Below are 21,367 nucleotides of genomic sequence, written 5' to 3' on the forward strand. Positions count from 1 at the left end.
GCTCATTCTTTATGTTACAGAAGCACAGAGATACAAGACCAGGCGGAAAGAGACGATCGTTCGGTCAAAATGAGAATCTGCGAATGCAACATGTGGAACACAAAAAAAACAAAACAAATAAATGCAAAAAAAAGAAGAAAAAAAACTGTTAAGATGGAACTCGGTACACTCTGCATGCTGACTGTTAGCAGAGCTAGTGACATCTCTGAAAAAATCGGAGTACTTTTGCAAACATGTTCTATGTTGACAACCTGACCAGACGTGAAGATTAGGCAACTACAATCGCGGCTAAAACACTATTAAAAGTGTAGTTGGTGACAGAAAAACAGGGTATTTTAAAACTTTATACCACCACCATTGCTGCCTGTGATTAAATGTGTCACTAATTAATTAATTAAGAGTCGTAAATATTTATTCAATTAACTACCGTAAATCCCGGACTACAGAGCGCACCTGATTAAAAGCCGCATGCTCTAATTTTAGAAAGAAAATCAATTTTGTACTTTTACCGGTCGCACCGGATTTAAAGCCGTATGCGTTTCACTTGTAATATGAGATATTTACACAGAAATATTACACGTGAGGATTTTTAACGTTTAATTTAATCCGTAAGGTAACATAAACGTTATGGTAACATACAAAAATACATACTGCAAATGCTTTTTTCCTCGAACAGCGCCTGTAACACGGCTCCCTTTAAGTATACGTACGTATCGGTAACACACAAATTACGTTGCTTAGGTTTTTTTTACGGAACACTGCACAAACAACATTACAACGTCTCTTAACAACCGGTAAAAAATATGTACCGTATATATACTACTTATCAATTTTATTGGTCTACTGTTACCAGGCAAAATGTTTTTGGCCGCATGAAAAAAAAAAAATATGCATTAGCTGCACGTCAGTATAAGCCGCAGTGTTCACAGTGTGGGAAAAAAAGTAGCGGCTTATGACCCGAAAACTACGGTACTTCCAATTTTAATTAATTATTTAATGGTGTATTTAATTCATTCATTATGTCAGTCCTGGCATTCCATACAAAATTTCCCTGATTCAAATATAATCGGCGGATTTCAAAACTTGCGGTTTTAATTTTCGTAAACGACACTCAATGACTCATTAACTGACGCTACTTATCAGCCAATCAGTGGCATGGAGTCTGACGACGTCACAGTGTAGTACCTAGGGCTGGGCGATATATCGAGTTTTTTAAAAATATCGATATATTTTTATACGAGATATGAGATGTGACAATATCCTTTATATCAATATAGTCTATGTTACGTTATAATTATAGTTGTGGAGCCACAAGTTTGCCTCTCTTTCGTCCACTTTTGTCTTTACGCAACGTTACTCGGCCTCGCCTCTCTCCTTCACTGAACACAACTCCCCCTCCCCCATCGCTTCACCTGCAGGCAGCGACAAGACGGACACGGCAAATCTCCGTTCACGAGTTACTGCGCATCGCCCCGTGCGTGGGGCTGGACGGTGTTAACGAGCTAACCACGCTAACGCTATGCAGCCCAGAGGGGCTGCACGACCTAAAATCCTTTCATTTTCTCAAAAGTTGACAGCGCGCCTTATGTATGAATTCTGGTTGTGCTTGATGGCTGCGAACCGATTTTATGTGGTACACGGCGCTCAGTAATCTGTCAAAAAATGTTCTAGTATGACTTTGGTAAGCTACGGAGCTGCACTGCTTGATGGATTGTCGGAGCATTACGGCTACCGAGGAGCCTCGCGTAGTAATACGTACTGTGCTTAAACGTAATATTACCGTATTGTGTGTGTATAAGGACCACAAATGGCACCTGTTAAGAGACATGGTTACGAAGCGGATTTCAAACTCCAGGCTGTCAGTCACGCAGCTCTGTTGGGAACAGAGCAGCTGTGAAATCCGTCTTTGTTATTATGCTCAGCGTCTGTTAGTTTACATTTTGACTGCACAATTGTGAGCTCTTTGTTATGCACAAAACAACATTGTTTTTTTTTTTAAATTTATGGAGCATTATTATTTAATAAATGCTCATAATTTATTTTTCTGTAGTTTTTTTTCATGTACATCTACGCTGTATGTTAATAAAAGTGCCTGTGTGAGATCTCGGACACAGCTTTGACTAAGAACTCTCTTTTTGCTCTTACTTTATGGCTTTAAAAAAAAAATATCGAGATATATATCTTATATCGCCATCCAGCTAAAAAATATCGAGATATGAATTTTGGGTCATATCGCCCAGCCCTAGTAGTACCTGATCAAAACGCTTGGAACCCTGGGCTATAAACTACTATGACCAAATGGAGAACCCAGAAAAGCATGGGTTAGGCAAGTGAGGCCTGCAGTTCTGGAGATGTTGTTCAGGCTTCTTTTGTGACCTCCTGGATGACTCATTCATGTGCTCTTGGAGTAATTCTGGTAGGTCAGCCACTTTTGGGAAATATCACCACTGTTCGAAATGTTCTCAATTTGCGGATAATCACTGTGGTTCACTGGCTTTCCAGAATGGCAGCTGTCAATGACTTGGATAGCTTACAGTCATTAATAATTGAAATCTTCATTTAAAATTTGCATTTTATCTTTCTGTATATTAAAATGTGTTGATGATTTGAAATGTGTGAGAAATATGCAAAAATAAATAAATAAGCAATCAGGAATCAGTACTTTTCATTCAGCACTGACGACACATCCCCAGATATAAGAGCTACCAATTTCATAGGCACCAATGCACCCCTATTTCATTGAAGATGCAGGCTTTTGAGTCAGCATTAATACGGATGGTCCCTTAACTCTTCAGTCCAGATGACATGGCATTCACATTTTCAAAAAAGGAATTTCAGATTTCAGTTCGTCTGATCACAGAACAGTTTTCCACGTTGGCTCAGTAGATAGCTGGATCATGTTCATATGTGACTTCTTTGTATGACAGAGCTTTAACCTGCACTTTTGAATATCACATCAAACTGTCTTCTCAGACACTTTCTGATTTAGTGTTCCTGAACCCATGCAGTGATTTCCATGACATAGTCATACCCGTTTTTAATGCGCTGCCACCTAGGGGCTAAAAGATCACACATATTCAATATGGCCTTGTTTCTTGGAGAGACTTCACCATATTTTCAGAATTTTCTGGTGATGTTGTATACAGTAGATAATGGGATAATCAAAGTTTTAGCAATTTTATTTTGAGAAACATTATTTTGAGACTGTTCAACAATTTGTAAACTGGTGAACCTCTACCCATCTCTATCATCTATAATGAAAAACTCTGCCTCTCTGGGATGGTCTCCTTATATCCAATTATGTTCCTAATCCAAAACCAACCAGTTTAGTTGCAAAATGTTCCTCCAGCTGTTTCCTTTTACTACCACCTACTTTTCCAGCTTTTCTTTTTCTTTTTTTTTTTTTTTAATGGGAGCCTCATGAGTGAGGTGTTCCAGGCATGTCTCACTGGCAGGATTATATCTCAGCTAGCCTGTTGTTGCCTTGGTGATCCCCATGACAAGCTAGAAGAGGTGGCCGGGGAGAGGGAGGTCTGGGCTTCTCTGCTTAGACTGCTGCCCCCGTGACCCAACCCTGGATGGATGGATGGATGGATGGGAGGATGGATGGATGAAAAATCCATCTGAACAGTCAGATTGGCACTGACAGAAAACTCACTTATCACACAGTAAGCAACAGACTCACTGTTAAATCAGTCATATATCTTGTTTATGTTTTGAGAAACAATGCTAACAATAAGTTGATGCCAGACTGAATAATAGTGTTAGCCAATTAAAAAAGATGACGCAATAAAAACAGATCCGTTTAATTAAAGCCACCCAGGTGTTTTCTGTATTTGCTGTGAGACATTCTTTTTTCACTTTTTTAAAAAAAATTTTTTATAGGCACTACAAGGAAGCGGTGAGACTAGAGCTTCAAGTAACTTTAATGATAGTGCAGACAAAAGAATTATATTCAGAGAGAGACTTATTAAATTATATAGTGCAATGAAAACTATTGGGAAGCAACAGACACATGTGTCAACAGTTTTAGGAATAATTTAGATTTTTGTGTCTGTATTGCTAACAAAAAGCCAGCAGTTACAAAAATAGCATAAGTTAAACATGAATCTTAAAAAAATAACACTACAATTTTTTTTAAAGTTACAATTTCTCTATAATAGCTCACTATACAACTTTATAAGTATATACTATATAAGGTAAGCCATATTAAACTTACTTCTGCTTTAGTTTACAAAACTGTATGCATAGTAAACCATTTTTTGCTGACAAAGAAACACTTCCTCTCTGCTTATTTACAAGATACCAACAAGGTAAAAAAAAAAAGAAAAAGTAATTTGTCAGAAACGCTGATAGCACAGATCTAAGCCAGCACCCATAGACTCAATGGCTATCCAGAAAAACAAGTGGTGCCCAACAAAATGTATATACGTCTACTTCAATATGACTAAGTAAAAATAACAATAAAGAGAATTCTGAATGGCATACATTAGCAACACAGATAATTATCAAGATATTAGTCAAGCCAATGGCTTGAGGTAACCACACACAAATGTAAATGGCATAAATGTGTTGCTTACGTTTAAGCAGGGCTCTAGAATGCGACCAATGGTGCGACCACAGTGCGACCAACTGTTCAAGTAACAAAAAAAAAGTCTCTGCAACTCTGAAAGTCTCCATGTGGTCGACAACAGACACACATTATGCCCATACCGTGGTCTAAACCAATCAGAGGTAGTGAATAGCCTAGGCCAACAGAAGTGGATGTAGCTGAGTGTAATGTGAAAAGATGCAAAGAACTACTGATACGTTTTTTGTTAAATTAAGGCCTGAGCCGTGTGAAATTCATAGCCAGTGCTCTGACACAGAGCCATCTGTTAGATTTGTATTGTTGATTGCCATTTATGCTTAGAAATATTTAACCATATATGCTTAGAGGTGTATAATCGATCGTGTAGTGATAGGATGTGTGATCTTCAGTAGGCTGTAAAAGGCTTTGTGTGCATTCCAGGATGTTCTGGTATTCAAACCCACATCCTGGGAGCATGGGAGAGGTCGTACCTTGTCTTATTGTTTTATGGTAGGATAAACGTATCTATGTCTGTTTTAGGCTAAGTGCCTTTTGTTTAGATGGACCACTAGACTCCTGGCACCATCTTTGGGGAGTCACATTTCACACACACACACACACACACACACACACACACACGGTATTCTTTGTTCACATGCATACCTATGTAAGATGTCATATGTTAATAAACCTATGCATATTCATGGAACCACAATAAAAGAGCAGTGTTACGGGGGAGCGGACGAGAGCAACTGGGGTCAAGCGAAGGAACGGCGTTTGTCCGGTTCTCTCCCGTGCACGTGAAACATAAAGAACTTGCTTGCTGTGTAATTACATTGCCTTCAACGTTCCAGCGAATAGGGTTAAGCTACAAACCTATCACCATCAATCTTTGAATGTTGAAAAAGCACAGTGTATCCAGAAAACACATTATATGCTGCGATAAATGCACTGCCCAAGTGTCCCCTCTCCCCACTGCCTTTCAGGCAGCAGCAAACATTTCGTCAGAAGAGGTTGATGTGATGATTAAGTTTAACACTGTCTACAATATTGCCAAAGAGTGCCAAAGCACTTTAAGCACAAGCACAAGATTGTTAGCTAATCATTTACAAATCCATATTGTCTGTATGGACATCAATTTCCCCCCCAAAAAAGTGCACATGTAAAACTGTGGTGTTAAGCGATGCGGTTGAAAAATTTGGGTGCGCCTAACTTTTGTGCTGGTGCACCAGTGCAGCCGTGGCAAAAAGTTAGTCTAGAGCCCTAAGTAACATCTGTCTAGGCGTCGGCGTAGCTCAGTCGGATGAGCAGGTGACCATATGCCGCATGGCTGAAAGTGGCCAGAGGCCGACCGACCTGTTGGCCTTAGCCGCATGTCTTTCCCCCTAGGGCTGTTCGATATAACGATATATATTGGATGACGATATAAAAACATCTATCGTTTCCTATTACGCTATCGTTTGTTTCGTGGTGTCGTAAAATAAACTGTTCACGGCAATATTTTTTTCATCGTTTTGATGGTCATTGTAGTGGCTATATTAATTTCTTAAAGTTCTCTCTTTCTCTTATATTTAATATAACCACACTACAGACGGACAACTGCCTGTTTTTACGTGTTGTCGTTAGCAACAATGACGGTAAAACCATCGCGTGGCTCCGCTGTCCGCTTGTTTGTTTTCCACGTAAACCTTTCACAATAAAGCTCAAGATCCTGTTGAGACCTTTCAAAATAAACGGAATCACGTGAAAGAGTATGCAGAGAGTTTACGGATGAGAAGCAAAAAACAGACGTCAGGTGCTAAATAAATAAACCTTTGACTCAAACTTTTGAAAGAAAATGGTAGCCGTTACAACTTATGTCTAAAAATGTATAGTTTCATGCATCGGTTAAAACACTCGACTCCAGGTAAAGGACGCCCAGCTGGAAACATTTCATGCAAGTCGAGTTGCCCGAGATTCACAGAATTTACAGAAAATATTACATTTTTGTGATTTATATCGTTGTCAGGACGATAAATGTTTTATATCGGGATATGAGATTTTGGTCATATCGCACAGCCCTATTTCCCCCCTCTCTTTCCCTCCGCTCTCCTGTCGAACTTTACTGTTTCTATCCATGAAAGCCATTTGAAAGGCCAAAAAATATATATTAAAAAAAAGAAAAAAAAAGAAACATCTATCTGGTTGTTCTTTCCTATGTAAATGGAGTGGATGTTGTGCAGCTGTATGCTCACATTTTGTAACCAAACAGGTCAATTAAATGCCGTTGTATTAAAAAAACAAAGAGATATGCATTTCTCCACTACTGTAATGTGGGAAAAAGTATACTGAAGAAGGTCAATACTGAAGAAGGTCAAGTTGGCAATTACATGCAGTACGCGTGTGATTATATAGTGATTAGCTGCAATAAACTGATGAAAATATCAAATCTGTTGCTGTCTATATGCCCAGAAATTCACATTAAACAGAAATTCACAACTACTTCATTATTTAGGTTCAAAGTCCAGCTACAGCTTCTCAGAAATTACACATATTTACACATTACACATATACTGACAAGGATCCTGCAGCATAGTGAATTAACCACAAAAATAACACTCAACAGGCATTCTTTTACATAGGAATATAACCACATCACAACCAGCTGGCAACCAACTGAGTTGACTTCCCGACTCCAAAGAGAAGAGTCACAGACAAGTAGGGATGGGAATCGAGAACTGGTTTTTGTAGAGAACTGGTTCCCAGTAGTCCCATTTCTTGGAATTGTTAGTCTGCCTGCTTATCGGTTCTTGTACTCGCTGTACTATCAGCTAATTTTCCATGTCAGACATTACTTTTATTACACAAAAGGACGAGAGTGCGATGGTAAAGTAAAGACTGCTCCAGGACAGAAACAATTGCATTATGCTGCTAACACAACTTCGGCTCTTTACAAGCACCTGCACAGACAGCATGCTAACGCTAAGCTAGCCAAGAACCCAGAGTGATGTTAAAGCTGAGTGAATGCCAACCCCAGCCCAGTAGCCAGACCTCGAACTTCAACAAGTAACAAGCAGATGAGAAGGCGGGCTGCAGCTTCTGCTTCTAACTGTTCATGTTTCTGAAGTAGAATGACCATGGCGATCACTTTAAAGCATATTTGTACTCGTTATTATCTTTGCTTTGTGCTCTACTAAGAGAAAGATGATCATATGTGTATCCTTATTAGGATAGGGATTTCTGTTGGTGTGTGAGACTGTAGCCTCAGGTCTATATTCTTATCCGGTAATTATGAGGCAATGCGTTTCAGGTTATTTTACAGAGTAACATGAAAATTAAGTATTAACAAATTACTTTTTCCTGGGAGTAATTAAGTACCGTACTGCAGATTGATTGCAATGTGTTGGTAATATGCCTGCATTTCTAAATTAGACAGCAATTATCTGCAAACCTTCATGAATCAGCCTTCCAACAGGAAATCTCTGTCTTAAAAATGGTCGTCACAACTACTTGCACTTGATCACTGACAGCAAAAAAAAGTACTAAATGAAATCCCCGGGAAACACCCAGTTTGCATGCTGTGACCTAGAAGTATGTTTTTGTTTGACCCAACATCCTGAAAATGCTGCATGTCCCCAGTTGGAATCACGGTAACTTTCTCATTCTAGTTCACTATCACTTCCTGTAACAGCACTTTGCTGTTACACATTCATAATAAGCCATGCTACATACACTACACTACAACTATTAAAGCAAATTGTGATGGTTAACAAATAATATCAGTCCTATTCTCCAAACCCAAGGTGATATATGGAGCAAATACAGCACACCAAAGAACAAATCAAACGGTACAAAACAAATACACATTTTTGTCACTATGCAGCTGTATGAATAAAATGAAACAAATCACTGTTGCTGCTGCTTTCAGACAACTCCTATTTGTAAACTCAAGAAGACAGGACAGTTGATGTGTTGTATCAGTGGCCTCACTTCAGTTATTTTTGTAGTTTAGTGTATTTTTAATTCAAAGAAAGTTCCATTTGTCAAAGATCCTTGCATGCACTGAACAACTTTAGAAACATAACTATTATTGACTTACTAAACTTGATAATGATATTAGAGATGGCACGATACCACTTTTTTATGTCCGATACCGATACCGATATCATAAATTTGGATATCTGCCGATACCGATATTAATCCGATATAGTGTGTTTTTAATCAATAAAACTGTTTTTTTTTAATATCTTGCTGCATTTTGTATAAGTTCATACTCAAGTTTAAATAAACAACAACACTAAAGCTATTCTGTTATACCTGTATGTAAAAAAAATACACTGCACCCAAAATATTTGATAGTTCAGCAATACTGATCAATCTAATAAACTTAAACCTGTACCATCCTCCCTATTCTGGTATTTTAAAGAGTACTTAGCAGAAATATTAAGCAACCTAACTAATAGGGTTGCAAACTCCCAGCAAAAAAAAGGGAACCACCCTCCACCTCATGATGCTTAATCAACATAATCAACTTTGATGCAGTGTGGAAAAAAAATGCACAGAAATAAATTATTTTTCAAGAATAATTAAATAGATTCAACATCTTTCTTCTACAGAATTGCAAACTGCACAGATGGTATCTTCCCAAAGGAAAAAGTACTATAGCTTACTAGGGTATATTAGACATTTAACAGTTACCATATACAGTAATGGACTTCTATACATTTTACATCAGATTAAAACTTTGGGTGTAAGACTGAGATAGTTATTTATTAAAAGCTAGACATTTTAAATGAGAATAAGAAAGATAAGTATGTCTTTGTGCCCCCTTTTCCCTGTTAATGCCCTATCGGCCCCCCTGGCTAAACTTTGCTAGATCCGCCCCTGCACAGTTACCAGCCGTCAGCTACGTAGAAAAGGATCCTGGTCTAGAAAGTAATATTAAATAAATTCTAACAACAGCTTATCAAGGTTAAACGTGCTGCTGTTGTTCAGCTGCTGTTTTCCTCCTTGTGGTGCAAAGTGGGCCAAAATCAAAGAAGAGAGACGGACTCGCGACAGAAAAGCCGATCAGCTGATCATTAAGCAGTTTCATGAAGTAGCGGCAGGAGAGGGAGAGAGAGAGAAGAGGCAGTCGCTCCACATATCGGTTGTTAAGCTTAACGCAGGTACGCTTTACAAACATTCAGAGATGAACTTACACACTTGCTTTACTTCTCTCTGGGATAACTTCCTCGGAGATGAAATGCTGGATTGCTAGCGAGGCTACAAATACACACAGCCGCTCTATCACGTGATGCACACTGCTCCGACTGCTACGGTTATGAGCCGAGTTACGCCGTGTGGCAAGTTTTGTGAGGTGCTTTTTTGATATTTAATGGATCGGATTACATTTTTTATTTCTCGCCGATATCCGATCCAGGAATTTACGTCAGTATCGGACCGATACCGATACGTAATATCGGATCGGTCCATCTCTAAATGATATACAAGTAGTAAAGTTTATGCCTAAATATAAACAGTTTTAAAAGGCTACTGCTGCACCCATGCACCCATTTCAGTAATCTGGGTGTTAATTATGCATGTGAATATAGCTGGCTAATTCAATTTAAATTCTCAAAACAAAGTTCAGGATGACTGTAACAGAACATGTGTTCAGAGAATCTGATGCAGGCAATCACGTCTGAATGTCAATCTGCCCTTTGAATTTATGATGCAAGTCTGCAAACTCAAGAAAAAAATATCAATGTACCAGTTCAGGAACTGATATAAAGCATTTTTGCTAAGGCAATTTCACTGGTCACTGAAATTAAACAAGGAAAACATTGCATCATTGTTCATCGTGATTCATCCACTCTCTTGAAATAGTAATAAGACTTCATTCCTTACCCCAAAACCCTCTTTCAGGTTTTCCAAAGTCCTGGCCGCCACAAAGTTAGGAAGCCATACAAACACCAGTGCCATCAAGCACCAGTAATGCCTAACATTCAATGCAATTATCACATTGTTGTTCATCAGACTGCCAGTTGGGTAAAATGAAATAACATGTCAAATTAAGCACATAATGGAAGTACAAGTGCATGCCCATATTTAAACTTCTTAATTAATCAAAAGAAATAAAAAGTAAGTGAACTCAGTGACAACAATAGTGTCCTTTGCTCTACACGTTTGCTCTTAAAAACAACACACTGATTTAAAAGCATGATTCAGAATAGAGGGCTCTTTACTGCAAATTACGAAGAGACAACTAAAAAGAGAGGGAATTTCTTACTACAAACTCTCCGTCCCAAGAGACAGCAGCCATAATCTAAAGGTTCTCACGTCTTTTTAATGTTATGAACCTTTAGAGGATAGGAACACCTATGTGAGTTACATATAAATGGAAAAAAACATCCCCACAGCAGTCTATTAACATTGGGGAACTGGAAACTTTCACAGTACTGTACATTTACGAATTTTTGGTTTAAGTGAACACAAATAACAAGCTTTTGCTGACCAGCAAACAGTTTTCCACTTTGCCTCAGTTTATTTTAAATGGCATGGCAAAAAAGATGCTAAAGCATTAGCAGCTCTGCTAGCTAAACAGCTGAACCAGTCAAACACAGGAGAACAAGTTTTCACTTCATTTCAAAAGGGAGAGACAGTATAACACTTATTAAACTGTCAAAGCTTCCCATCCAATAAATAAATAAATACATAAAGCAGGCAGCGTACACAATAGCAGCTGAGGGCAATGCCAGCTCCATAGTATACAGCTGGATGCTTCACACTTGGTATTGCTTGCCCTTGTAAAGGCAGGATGTGTGAAATGGGTGCCATGTCTTTCTTGATACGTATGCCAACATGTTTGTCATGAGAAGACACAGCAACAGAAGAAAGACATCACAATACTGAAAAATAAAGTAAAGCTTTTTACTGGCTGTTTTAGAAGTTTGGACAGGGGAGACAGAGATGCTTTTATTGCTTTTATAACTTTGAATGAATCTAATTGGTTTAATTTATCACTCTGTCCAGTTTCACTACATTTAAAAGTACAGTTTAGTGACTTTGATGATGATGATGCACCGAACATGTGCTCAGGAATCAAACTTGGAGTGAGAGCATTGTAAACTGCTGTCCTATTATGACATAAGTGCACACATCAAAAGGGACTTATTTCACAAGACTTCGCTTCTTCCTGGTACTTTTAATATCACACTGCTGACGGGAGTAAAGGCAATCAAACGGAGGGCACCAAAACTCCACCCGACAGCGCTCTGAGCCCAAAAAGTTACACAAAGTAAATATGAAATGGTATTTTAGTGCAGCAGAAAGCACTGCTGAAGAACTCGGCTTACAAGGTCACTTTCTTCAGGGAGAAAATACCCGCTCACTTCTTGTGATACAACAACAAAGTAGTAATTACATCACACGGCTTTTCTGCCCTTTGATGTGTGTAAAGCTGTAGACAGACATTTTTTTTCCAGCAGAGCTGTTTCTAAGAAGGCTTGTCCCAGCAACACCCTAGGCAGAGCTGCAGAAGTCCCTTTGCTAACATTTAATATTTTATACTGTGAGTCTGCTTCATCTTGTTCCCACCTCATCTCCCTTATTCTCCCTCCCACCATCAATTCTCATAGTAGCCAACCAGGGATTACGCTGGCCTCTTTTGTGTGGCCAGTGAAGCGTCTGGCTTGCACAGCTTCAGTAAAAACCCTATCTCCTGGCTGCTGTCGCAGCGGGAGAGCACAATGTTGCACTCCCGCCAAGAAAAAGCTGGCTTTGTTGTGTATCGCATACTATTAAAACTCGTGGTATAATGCTGCAATCACCAGGGGACAGGTTGGCTGCGTCTAGATTTTTTTTTTTTTTTTTTTTAAAGGCAGGGCATGAAGCTGAAAAGCACCACACAGGTTTTCAATTCTGCAATGAAGCATTAGTGTGTTCTGCTTAATTTCAAGTTTCCTCCTGACTGTTTTTTGTGAGCTGACCTTGATCAGACAGGAAATCCAGCATGGTCTGCAGCAGGAAGGACAGGTGGCGCACAGACAGGGCCGGGTTGCCCATGCGACGGGAGGCATAAACCAGTTCATGCAGAAGGCGCATCTGTACAGCAGCCCAGCCTCTGTGGGTACCTGTGGGAGAGGGAGAGCGATGACAAAATAAAAGTCAGATTTACAAGGCTGACAAAGCTCATTGCTGACATCTAATGTTATGCAGATATCAAATCAGATTAGTCCACATGCATCGGAGACATATTCTGCCTGACGCAGATCAGCTAAATCTTTGTTGTCCCATGTCAAACATTCACATTATCATCTCCCATATTGTTTTCAAATTGTATTGAGATCTTTATGCTGATATCTGTCTGCACGGTGTTGAGTTTTATTATGCTGATGCTAATTCGTTAATCTTTATCTTTTAACACATTTCCCACCCTGTCTGTATAAGCTCTTTGTAAACATATTCTATAAGATCTCTCCCAGTTACTCTATAAAAGCTGTTTTTCAATCTTTGGATGATCAGCTTTAAACACAAAAGGTAAATGTCATAAAGTCAGCTAGAGTTAGGTCATAACACTGAATCATTTTGTCTGAATAATATCAAACATATCTTGTTATCATATTCCTGTTGAAATTAAGGATTTCACTGGCACAAAACAAAAGACCAAAAAGCAAGAAATATTCAGTGATTTATTTTATTTTTTTAATTGTCAAGCTATGTTAGAAAGAATTTTTTTTTAAGTTCTTTTTTCATAAACCCGTAAAGGCTCGTTTTGGGTAACAATCAGAAAGACAGAGAAAAACATGCCTGTGTGTGTGTGTGTACACAGTGGAGCATCTACCAGTCAGTCAGCAACCAGGGAAGCACAGAACAACTACGCCAACATCTGACAACCAATCATCCAAACAAAATTTAACTCAGTGTTACGCTTCCTCGCGTCCCAGAAATACACCTGCCAAGTTTCAAGCAGATTAGTCAGTTGTCGAGATACATGATGAGCAGATGGTCACGCTGACCTACTGAGATGTCTGGAATAATTAGTAATTAACACTCATTTTAGGCCAAATTCCTCCAACTCTGATCTGATCACAAATGTCTTGTACAAGCACAAAATTAGCTTAAACTAATTCGCTGAGGCCATCAATTCAAAGTATCCATGTGTAAACTTTGGCTTGCTAACTTAGCTGCCAGTGTTTTGTTTCTGCAGAGCACCACAAGACATCTTAATAGCATTCTATCTTGACACCAACAGTTACATAAGGCCCTCAGCCCCCCACGAGATGCCCTGCTCCACTCCCAGCTGTCTACTGTTGACTCACTGAGTGGGAAAGAAAAACTAGAGGGTAGATGCACTGGAGAGGCTGTGGGGGCCAGAGGGAAGGAAGGAGGATATTTGGTAAACACTCTGATGTTTCCTCGGCTTAAATACCACTTCCAGTAACATCAAATCGTGCCCATGACGCTTTTCACTTATCAGCATTTTTCTACCACGGCTGTTATTCATCCTGACTTCTTCTGCCATCTGAAAAAACTGCAAATGCCATTCCTTCATAAGAGAGTTTTTTTCTGTCATGAAAACTGCACCCACTAAGCAGTCTAAAAATAGCTGACTTCCACCTGTCTGCCAAAAACCGGCGCTTATCTGGAGGACAGTAATCCAAAGGACACTTCGGATTTTCTGAGCATGTCGCTCTCGCTCAAACACGAAAAACGTGTTCATTTGTGGTATTTTCAGTGCTGAACTGGAGGTGTCTGGCAATCCAATTAACACACCACCAAGATAATGAGTGTGGTGCCACGGCCAAGCAGTCACACTGTCATGCAGTAAACCTGACTCAAAAGGCACCGTACCCTCAAGCTGCCTCTGATCTACTGTGTAGGGTGATGAGATGGCACATACTGCCATTGTTCTCCTCCATTATAAGCATCCAAAATATTACAAACAGAGAGAACTCCAAAAATTCATTCAACAGAATGACAACAGAGCAGCGAGAGGACAAAAGACGACAGAAAAATGCAGTGTCCCCATTACTGCTAGCAGAAAGGCGTGGTGAGAAAGGGCATATGAACCGCTTACAAAGTCATTTGCTCCACTGTGTCTCTGGGCACAGCAGCCTTATTGCAATGCACTATTGATCCCCATTTTCTTTCTTTTTGAACTTGCAGCTCTACTGTATTGCCTTATAAACTATCAGCTGATCTCTTCTGCTAAAAGCCTTACTTCCATCATTTCCTACTTTCCCATCAGCTGGGAGAGTATAGCTAGAATATGTAACAGTACTTCAACAAATCCGGCATCCAATCTGTGTGTTCAGCCGTCAGCCATTGCAGCAGTGGCAAATCGTCTTGAGGTGGTGATATCTACTCAAAGTTATGCGAGGCCAGAGCGTCATCAAACATACTAACGAAGACACTTATGTTATGAATAGCCAAATTATTGCATGTTACATTTTAAGCAATGCCACTTTTAGTTACCAGGCAGCAACCAGTGGGACACAAAAATGATCAGAATTGCTGAACTTGCCCTGTCCACCGTGTTTGTGCTATCGGTGGTTTTAGAAGGATTTTGATGAAACCGTCTTTGATGAAATTATCTGATAAATAATATAGCCTGCAGCGTGATACAGCTAATCCAAAAAGTTCTTCACTACTCCCAAAAGTTTTAGTACTTACTACTTTAGTATTATTTCGATACTTAAAACAAATTATAGATATCCATGTCCTACTACATTTTTTGCATGTATTTATTCATTGTATAAAAGGATTACGTCAATAATATCATTAGAAGCCCATGCTGCATCACGATCAATAAATTAATCTTAAATGTTAAAGTAGGCAGCTGCACACTACCATAGACTTTGTATAAAACATAAAGTGCCCTCCATAATTTTGGGGACAAAGGCACAATTTTTGTAGTTTTGCCACCATATTGTAAATCAAACGGATTGTAAATCAAACAATCAAGATGATTTAAGTGCAGACTTTAAGCTTTAATTCAAGTGGCTTTACAAAAATGTTTGCATGAACTGTTCAAGAATTATGGTCATTTGTATATACAGACCACCATTTTCAGAGGTTCAAATTATTGGGACAAACCAGAACTCAACAGCCCTGGCACATCACCAAATATTGTTCTCTTCAATTTCTCCACTAGACCTTCGGTTGCTGCTTTCGTGTCTTTATGTGTTCAGTTTTGTATTTAACAATAGAAACACAATCCCCGCTGGGTTGAGATCAGGCACTTGGAGAGTAAAGAACATCCCATTTCTTTACCTTGAGAAACTCTAGGGTTGCAACCCAGTTCCACCAGCAGCCATACTATAACTCTGCCTCTACCACGCTAGACAGATAATGTGGTACACTTTGGACCAGGAGATGTTTTTCTCTTTTCGGCATACTTTTCATGTCATATTTTGAACTATGATAGCTCTTTTAGATGTTTTCTAACAAAGTTATTAATAATAATCTATCTGTGTAACCACTGGTTTGCAGCTTGTTGTAGAGTGTTCTTGATTTGATAAGTTGTTATGAATTTGTTTTTCTTTACCACAGAAATGTTTCTGTCATCATGCACTTCTTTTTTGGCCTTTCTCGCTTTTTGTTGTTGCCAAGCTGGGCAGTACATAAAATCTTTTCTCTCTCATTCATTCTTTTTCCCCCTCTGATGGTTTTTCAGCCTAATGATCGCTCCCTCACTTGCACCAACATCCCTTCGGGCCTCATATTTTCAAATTATATTAAAATGACAGTGAAAAGTTACAAAATACAAATTCAAGCCTTTGAATCAACTTCAGACGTTATGCCTGCTTCATTTGTCATGAAATAACACGGCAGAAGGCATCACCTGGCCATGAAACTGTTTATCAACTGTTTATCTTTTAACAGTTCATATTTTTTATAACACTAATTAAATTAAAGCTCAAAGTCTGCACGTCAATCACATATTGATTGTTTGATTTACAATATACTGTGATGGTGTACCGAAGCAAAACTACAAAAATTATCTAGCTCTGAAACAAACATGGAAGTGCATTAGATTGTTTATACTGGCCAGCAGGGGGCGACTCCTCCAATTGTAAGTCCATTGGTATTAACGTCTACTGGAAACCAGCCTTCAGCCCTCCTTGTCAGTGGCCTCAGTTTAAATACTAAGTAAATGAGTTTTGGGTCTCAGTCATGAAAATGGTGTTTATTTTCCTAATTATAGAATCCATTAATGTCCAAAAGGACCATTTCAAAGTGACAACTGCCCCTTGATTATTATATGTGTGGTTTGAAAAAGCAAAGATGCGAAAACACTCAGATCCAGGATGCAAGACAAGCTTTTGCAAACCAATGTATTACTTTTTTTTTTTTTTTTTTAAATTCCCAGTGATTATGTATCATCTTTTATATAGTAGTTTTTGAATACAGTGGATTTTATCTACTGTTCTTTTCCAAGACTTGTTGAGGAAGCTTATATGTTGAACTGTGTAAAATTATTCTAATTTAAGTGAGGTGCCCTTATAGAATAATGCTATTATTTAATTATTTATACATTTTAATTGACTCCCAAGAAATGCGCTGCAGTTCTACCTATATTACTGAGTTAGAATAATGAAATAGGGATTGTTCTCATGTTTTCTGTTTGTGTTTTATTTTTCAATGATTTGCTCTACCCCCAAAGAAACCATCTACTTTTACCTCTAACAAAAGCCAAACAGCAAACTTTATATCTGATGTGAGATCAAAGAAAGGGAGGAGAGAGAGAATAGCTAGATTGTACAGACAGGACTCTGCAAGGGTTTTAACCACTTCAGATGTTTAAAATCATCATGCAGTATCATCGAGGAGGTGTCTGATCTGTCCCAGATTGATTCTGCACCAACAGATGGTATGGCCCCCACAGAGCTTGGATCTTAACATCATGGAGTCAGTGTGGGATTACATGCAGTGACAGAACTGACAGAACTGAAAAAGTCTGAATCCACAAAAGAATTGGGGCAAGTTCTCCAAAATGACTGGCACAAGTTAATTTTAAAAAGCTAATTTTTGAAGGCTCCTCCGCAAATGGCTACCTTATCGTGGTGGAAGGATTTGTGTGTCCCAGGAATCACAGGAGCTGTGTTGTCAGGGGGCTTCAGCCCCATGGTAGGGTCTCCCATGGCAAATTGGTCCTGGGTGAGGGACCAGACAGAGTAATTCAGTATGAGTAAAAGATCAAGGGAACAGGGTGGGTGCCCTTAGTCCATGGAGCCCGGTGGGGCACAGCCCCAAAAAAGGACATGGGACCACCCTCCTGTAGGGCCACCACCTGCAGGAAGCGCTCTAGGGGTCAATGTGTATTATTTTATGTTGGCATTAAATACTGTATTTAAACATAACATACTGTAGTGAAACTATTTGGAACTTTTTTAAATATGAAGATAAAAATGAGGTATTTGAAAATCAAGATTATGTAGTAAGTTTATGAGTCTAAAAGAAGAAGGAATGAAAAAAATAGCACGCAAACCTTCTGTTCTCAGCAAAACATTTCCAAGTCACAAGTGTCTGACAGTGCTGTAGGATAAATGTGTGCCAAAACCACCTTTTTAATTCTTTAACTGAAAGCTTATTAAACCAGACACCTTAGTGAAACGTGGATTGTAACTCTGTTCTATTGTGGTGTGAGTGCTTTGGTCCACCCATTTCACACTGTGAAATTTGCCTCTACATGGGATCCTTTTTTTCCCCTCCTCATGCAACTCTATAGTGCTCGCCTGATTTGGTCTGAAGAGAGCCGTTTTGGTCAAAGTCCCTTGTCATGGGCTAGATAGAAGAATACAGATGAAGTGCAGATCGAGTCCAGCTCTCCTCCAGACCACTTTAATTACAATTTGCTGAAATGTTATCATGGACTTCTGTCCAATGCTGCCTACTGCAGCTCTAAGGACAAGCATTTGACCTAAAACATGCAGCTTGTTTGTGCATTTACAAAGGAAAAAAGGCCCAAGATTAAGAGCTTATCAGAGCAAAATCCGCTCTCGCCACATCTCTTGAATACCAATCACAACAAGAACACTGATGTCCCTGAACTTTTCTGTACGCTGTTTTCTTTTGAATGGACGGTGCTTGCTACTGAGAGGCTGTAGCGTGCAAGGGTCAAGAGTCTGCAAGAGTACAAGGTTTATCAGGGGAGGCCGTACAGAGTAGTCTACAAAAGCTCAGGTCAGGTCTCACCCATGACTCTCTTTGAACAAAGTGTTGGTTCGAATGCAGAACACCCTGAAAGAGTGCTTGTGAAAAGACAGCAAAGCTGGTAATGAAATGAAGGCTCTTCATCAGCTTAATCCATTAAATATGTTGACACTGCTGTTAATCACACACTGTGAATCCTGTGAGAGGGCACAGCATTCAGAGTCTGAGAAGACTGATTCAGAGAGAATTACTCCTTTTCACTGATATAAAATCAGCACTTCTGCCTTGCAACCCTTAAAAAAAACAAAAAACAACCTAAATCTAACTATAGCCGTTCTCAAACATCAACTCCCCATTACCCTTCCTCCCATGGAGCACCTAACACTTCAGACACACTTCTCACTCCTGGAGATCTTCTGTCTGGTTTAGGAGAGGGTGCTGCCAGGACAGAGTGTACAGGAGGCATTAAATGTGGAACCCCGTCGCTCACTAGGAGCAAGATTTACAGTGCACACCAACTCAAAATCCTCTTTAGGTGTTAAAAAGCTGCTATCTGTATTTACTACAGAGAAGCAGTGTCAGCTTGCAATTGAAAGACATGGACAAGAGTATTTTGGCAGCTTGCCTTATTTCATAAGTTATTTATAGGAATTAAGAGTCCAAAACTGGGGAGGAGATGAATCACACCACCATGATTTACGATTTAAATTTGTGCCGATCAATTTACCGCTACTGTGCTAAAATCAACACTGTTAAAAGCCTGTTTTATTTTGCACCTGATGTGGTCATGACAGTGCTGTTAGGAGTGTTAATTTATTTGTAATGAGAGGGGAAGAGTTTATCAGAATGAGTGCATAATTGGCAAAGGTGGATGGCTGTGAGCACAGTGTCAGAGCACTGGCTCCATCATGTAACTCTTCAGTGAGTCCTCCCTCCGCATGTTTAGAGCCTCCACAGTAAAACTGGTATTTTTATGAAACAGAATAGAACTGGACTGAATTTAGCACCACAGTAAATGCGTTATTGCAGGGAGTAAATAAATGAGCTTCCAGGTTACAAAAATCGAGGCGTGCTGTGGAATTACTGTGTCACATGCCACAATGTCAAAATCAGTGCAGGACACCCAGCAAGCAAGCATAAAAACACCTTAAGTCTCACTCTCATTACTTTTATTGTTATTTTTTACCATTTTCTTTTTTTCAGTAGCAAGATGAATAATTAAAAATAGCTGCATCCATAATATGAGGTAAGTAGTTAGAGATGTGTTTGGAGATTGAACAAGAATAGCCCGTAGGTTTTTGTTTGTTTGTTCTTGAAACAAACAACGTGAATTGTTATGCCAACATACTATTCAGCCACCATGTGACCAAGCCTACCTTTGCTGAAGTCTTTAGGATCGAGTGACAGGCTGTACCCAGGTAACGTCTCCAACAGCAGCTTGTAGCAGGCCCTCCAGCCAGGCTCTGGGATGGTGGGAGCTACACACTGCATGGCAGCGACACGCTTGAAAAAAGCTGACTTTCGATGGAATCCAATCAATTCATAGAGCTCAGACAGGATACTGTAGCGCTGGATCTTCTCTTCCTCCGACAGCTGTGGAGAGAGAAACACCATTATGTCTTCCTGCACTGGAAAATTCACTTTTTAAAATCACCTCATCTTATCAATCAATACATGTGCAAGCTTTGATATTCAGAGGCGCGAGGGAGGTAAATTTTGGTGAGATGACCTTGTTTAAAAGTGTTCTTGTGACATCACGGCCACTTTATAAGCCAATCACAGGTCAGGTAGATATATAATTTATCAAACACAGATTTCTGTTAGGGCATGTTTTTATCAGTGTCTTCTAATGTACCAAGAGGGCAGCATTAATATTCCAAACCCATTGATGAAAGATAATGAAAAGACGACTTTGCCTGACATTAAAACACTGAGATTTAGTTAAAAGTGAAATGCTGTCTGCCCAGCTCATTGGGGAAAAAAAGGGGAAAAAAAGGAGACATTCCTGGACAACTAAATTTGGTTACAAATTGTTTACAGCATGAACTTACTATCTCAATGACACTGCTCTTAAATCTATGTTTGTATTGGATCTTGAGAGTCCTGCAGCTATACAGATGTTTTTTAAGATTAATGATGTCATGGTTTCATTTATTAATAAACAGGCAAAGTGTCTGTTTTCTTATAAGTTACTTAATTTAAAGCTCATAATCAGCTCTTTTACACTATTTGTTACCCGTATATTTTCGTCAGCTCTTTCTCATTATTTCCTTAGTTCTGCCTCTTCCTCTTTACCTCGAGCCTCATCTCCTGATCTGAGGTCCTCTATCTCACAAAAACATGCATATAAGATCCCTATTTATTCCTGATATTGTCACAATTACGTATTGTCAAGAAACTACTCATGAAATCGTTCTGTCTCTAGAAAGCTGACAACAAGCGGCTAAACAGCAGCAGCTGGCTATAAGATAACATTTTGACAGCTAACGTTACGGTGCAAGCGTCCTAAAAATGATCAACACATTGACTATACTCATCACATTGTTTATTTGCCAAGCATCCAAGTCAAGCAATTTTAGATCCACTTCAAAGAAAGTTTACTAACACCAGCTAATGGCTCCAAAGGCAGCAGTGCTTAAACACGTAAGAGTTCAGGTTATCCTCAACAACTCACCTCAG

The 21,367-nt window shown here is 39.2% G+C and overlaps 1 protein-coding gene across 8 annotated transcripts in view; it reads right to left on the minus strand.

Annotated features, from left to right (window-relative positions):
• Nucleotides 1–21,367, minus strand: part of trappc9 (trafficking protein particle complex subunit 9) — a 248,090-nt gene that overhangs the window by 210,240 nt on the left and 16,483 nt on the right. For all 8 annotated transcript variants that reach the window (XM_065471289.1, XM_065471291.1, XM_065471290.1 and 5 more), the window contains 2 exons: nt 20,065–20,281; nt 12,520–12,663 (listed from right to left, as the gene is read on the minus strand). In XM_065471289.1, coding sequence (XP_065327361.1) covers nt 12,520–12,663; nt 20,065–20,281 — 361 coding nt within the window. The remainder of the gene's footprint in view (nt 1–12,519; nt 12,664–20,064; nt 20,282–21,367) is intronic.

Source organism: Pelmatolapia mariae, linkage group LG22 (assembly GCF_036321145.2).
Source record: "Pelmatolapia mariae isolate MD_Pm_ZW linkage group LG22, Pm_UMD_F_2, whole genome shotgun sequence".
In the NCBI taxonomy this organism is placed as follows: domain Eukaryota; kingdom Metazoa; phylum Chordata; class Actinopteri; order Cichliformes; family Cichlidae; genus Pelmatolapia; species Pelmatolapia mariae.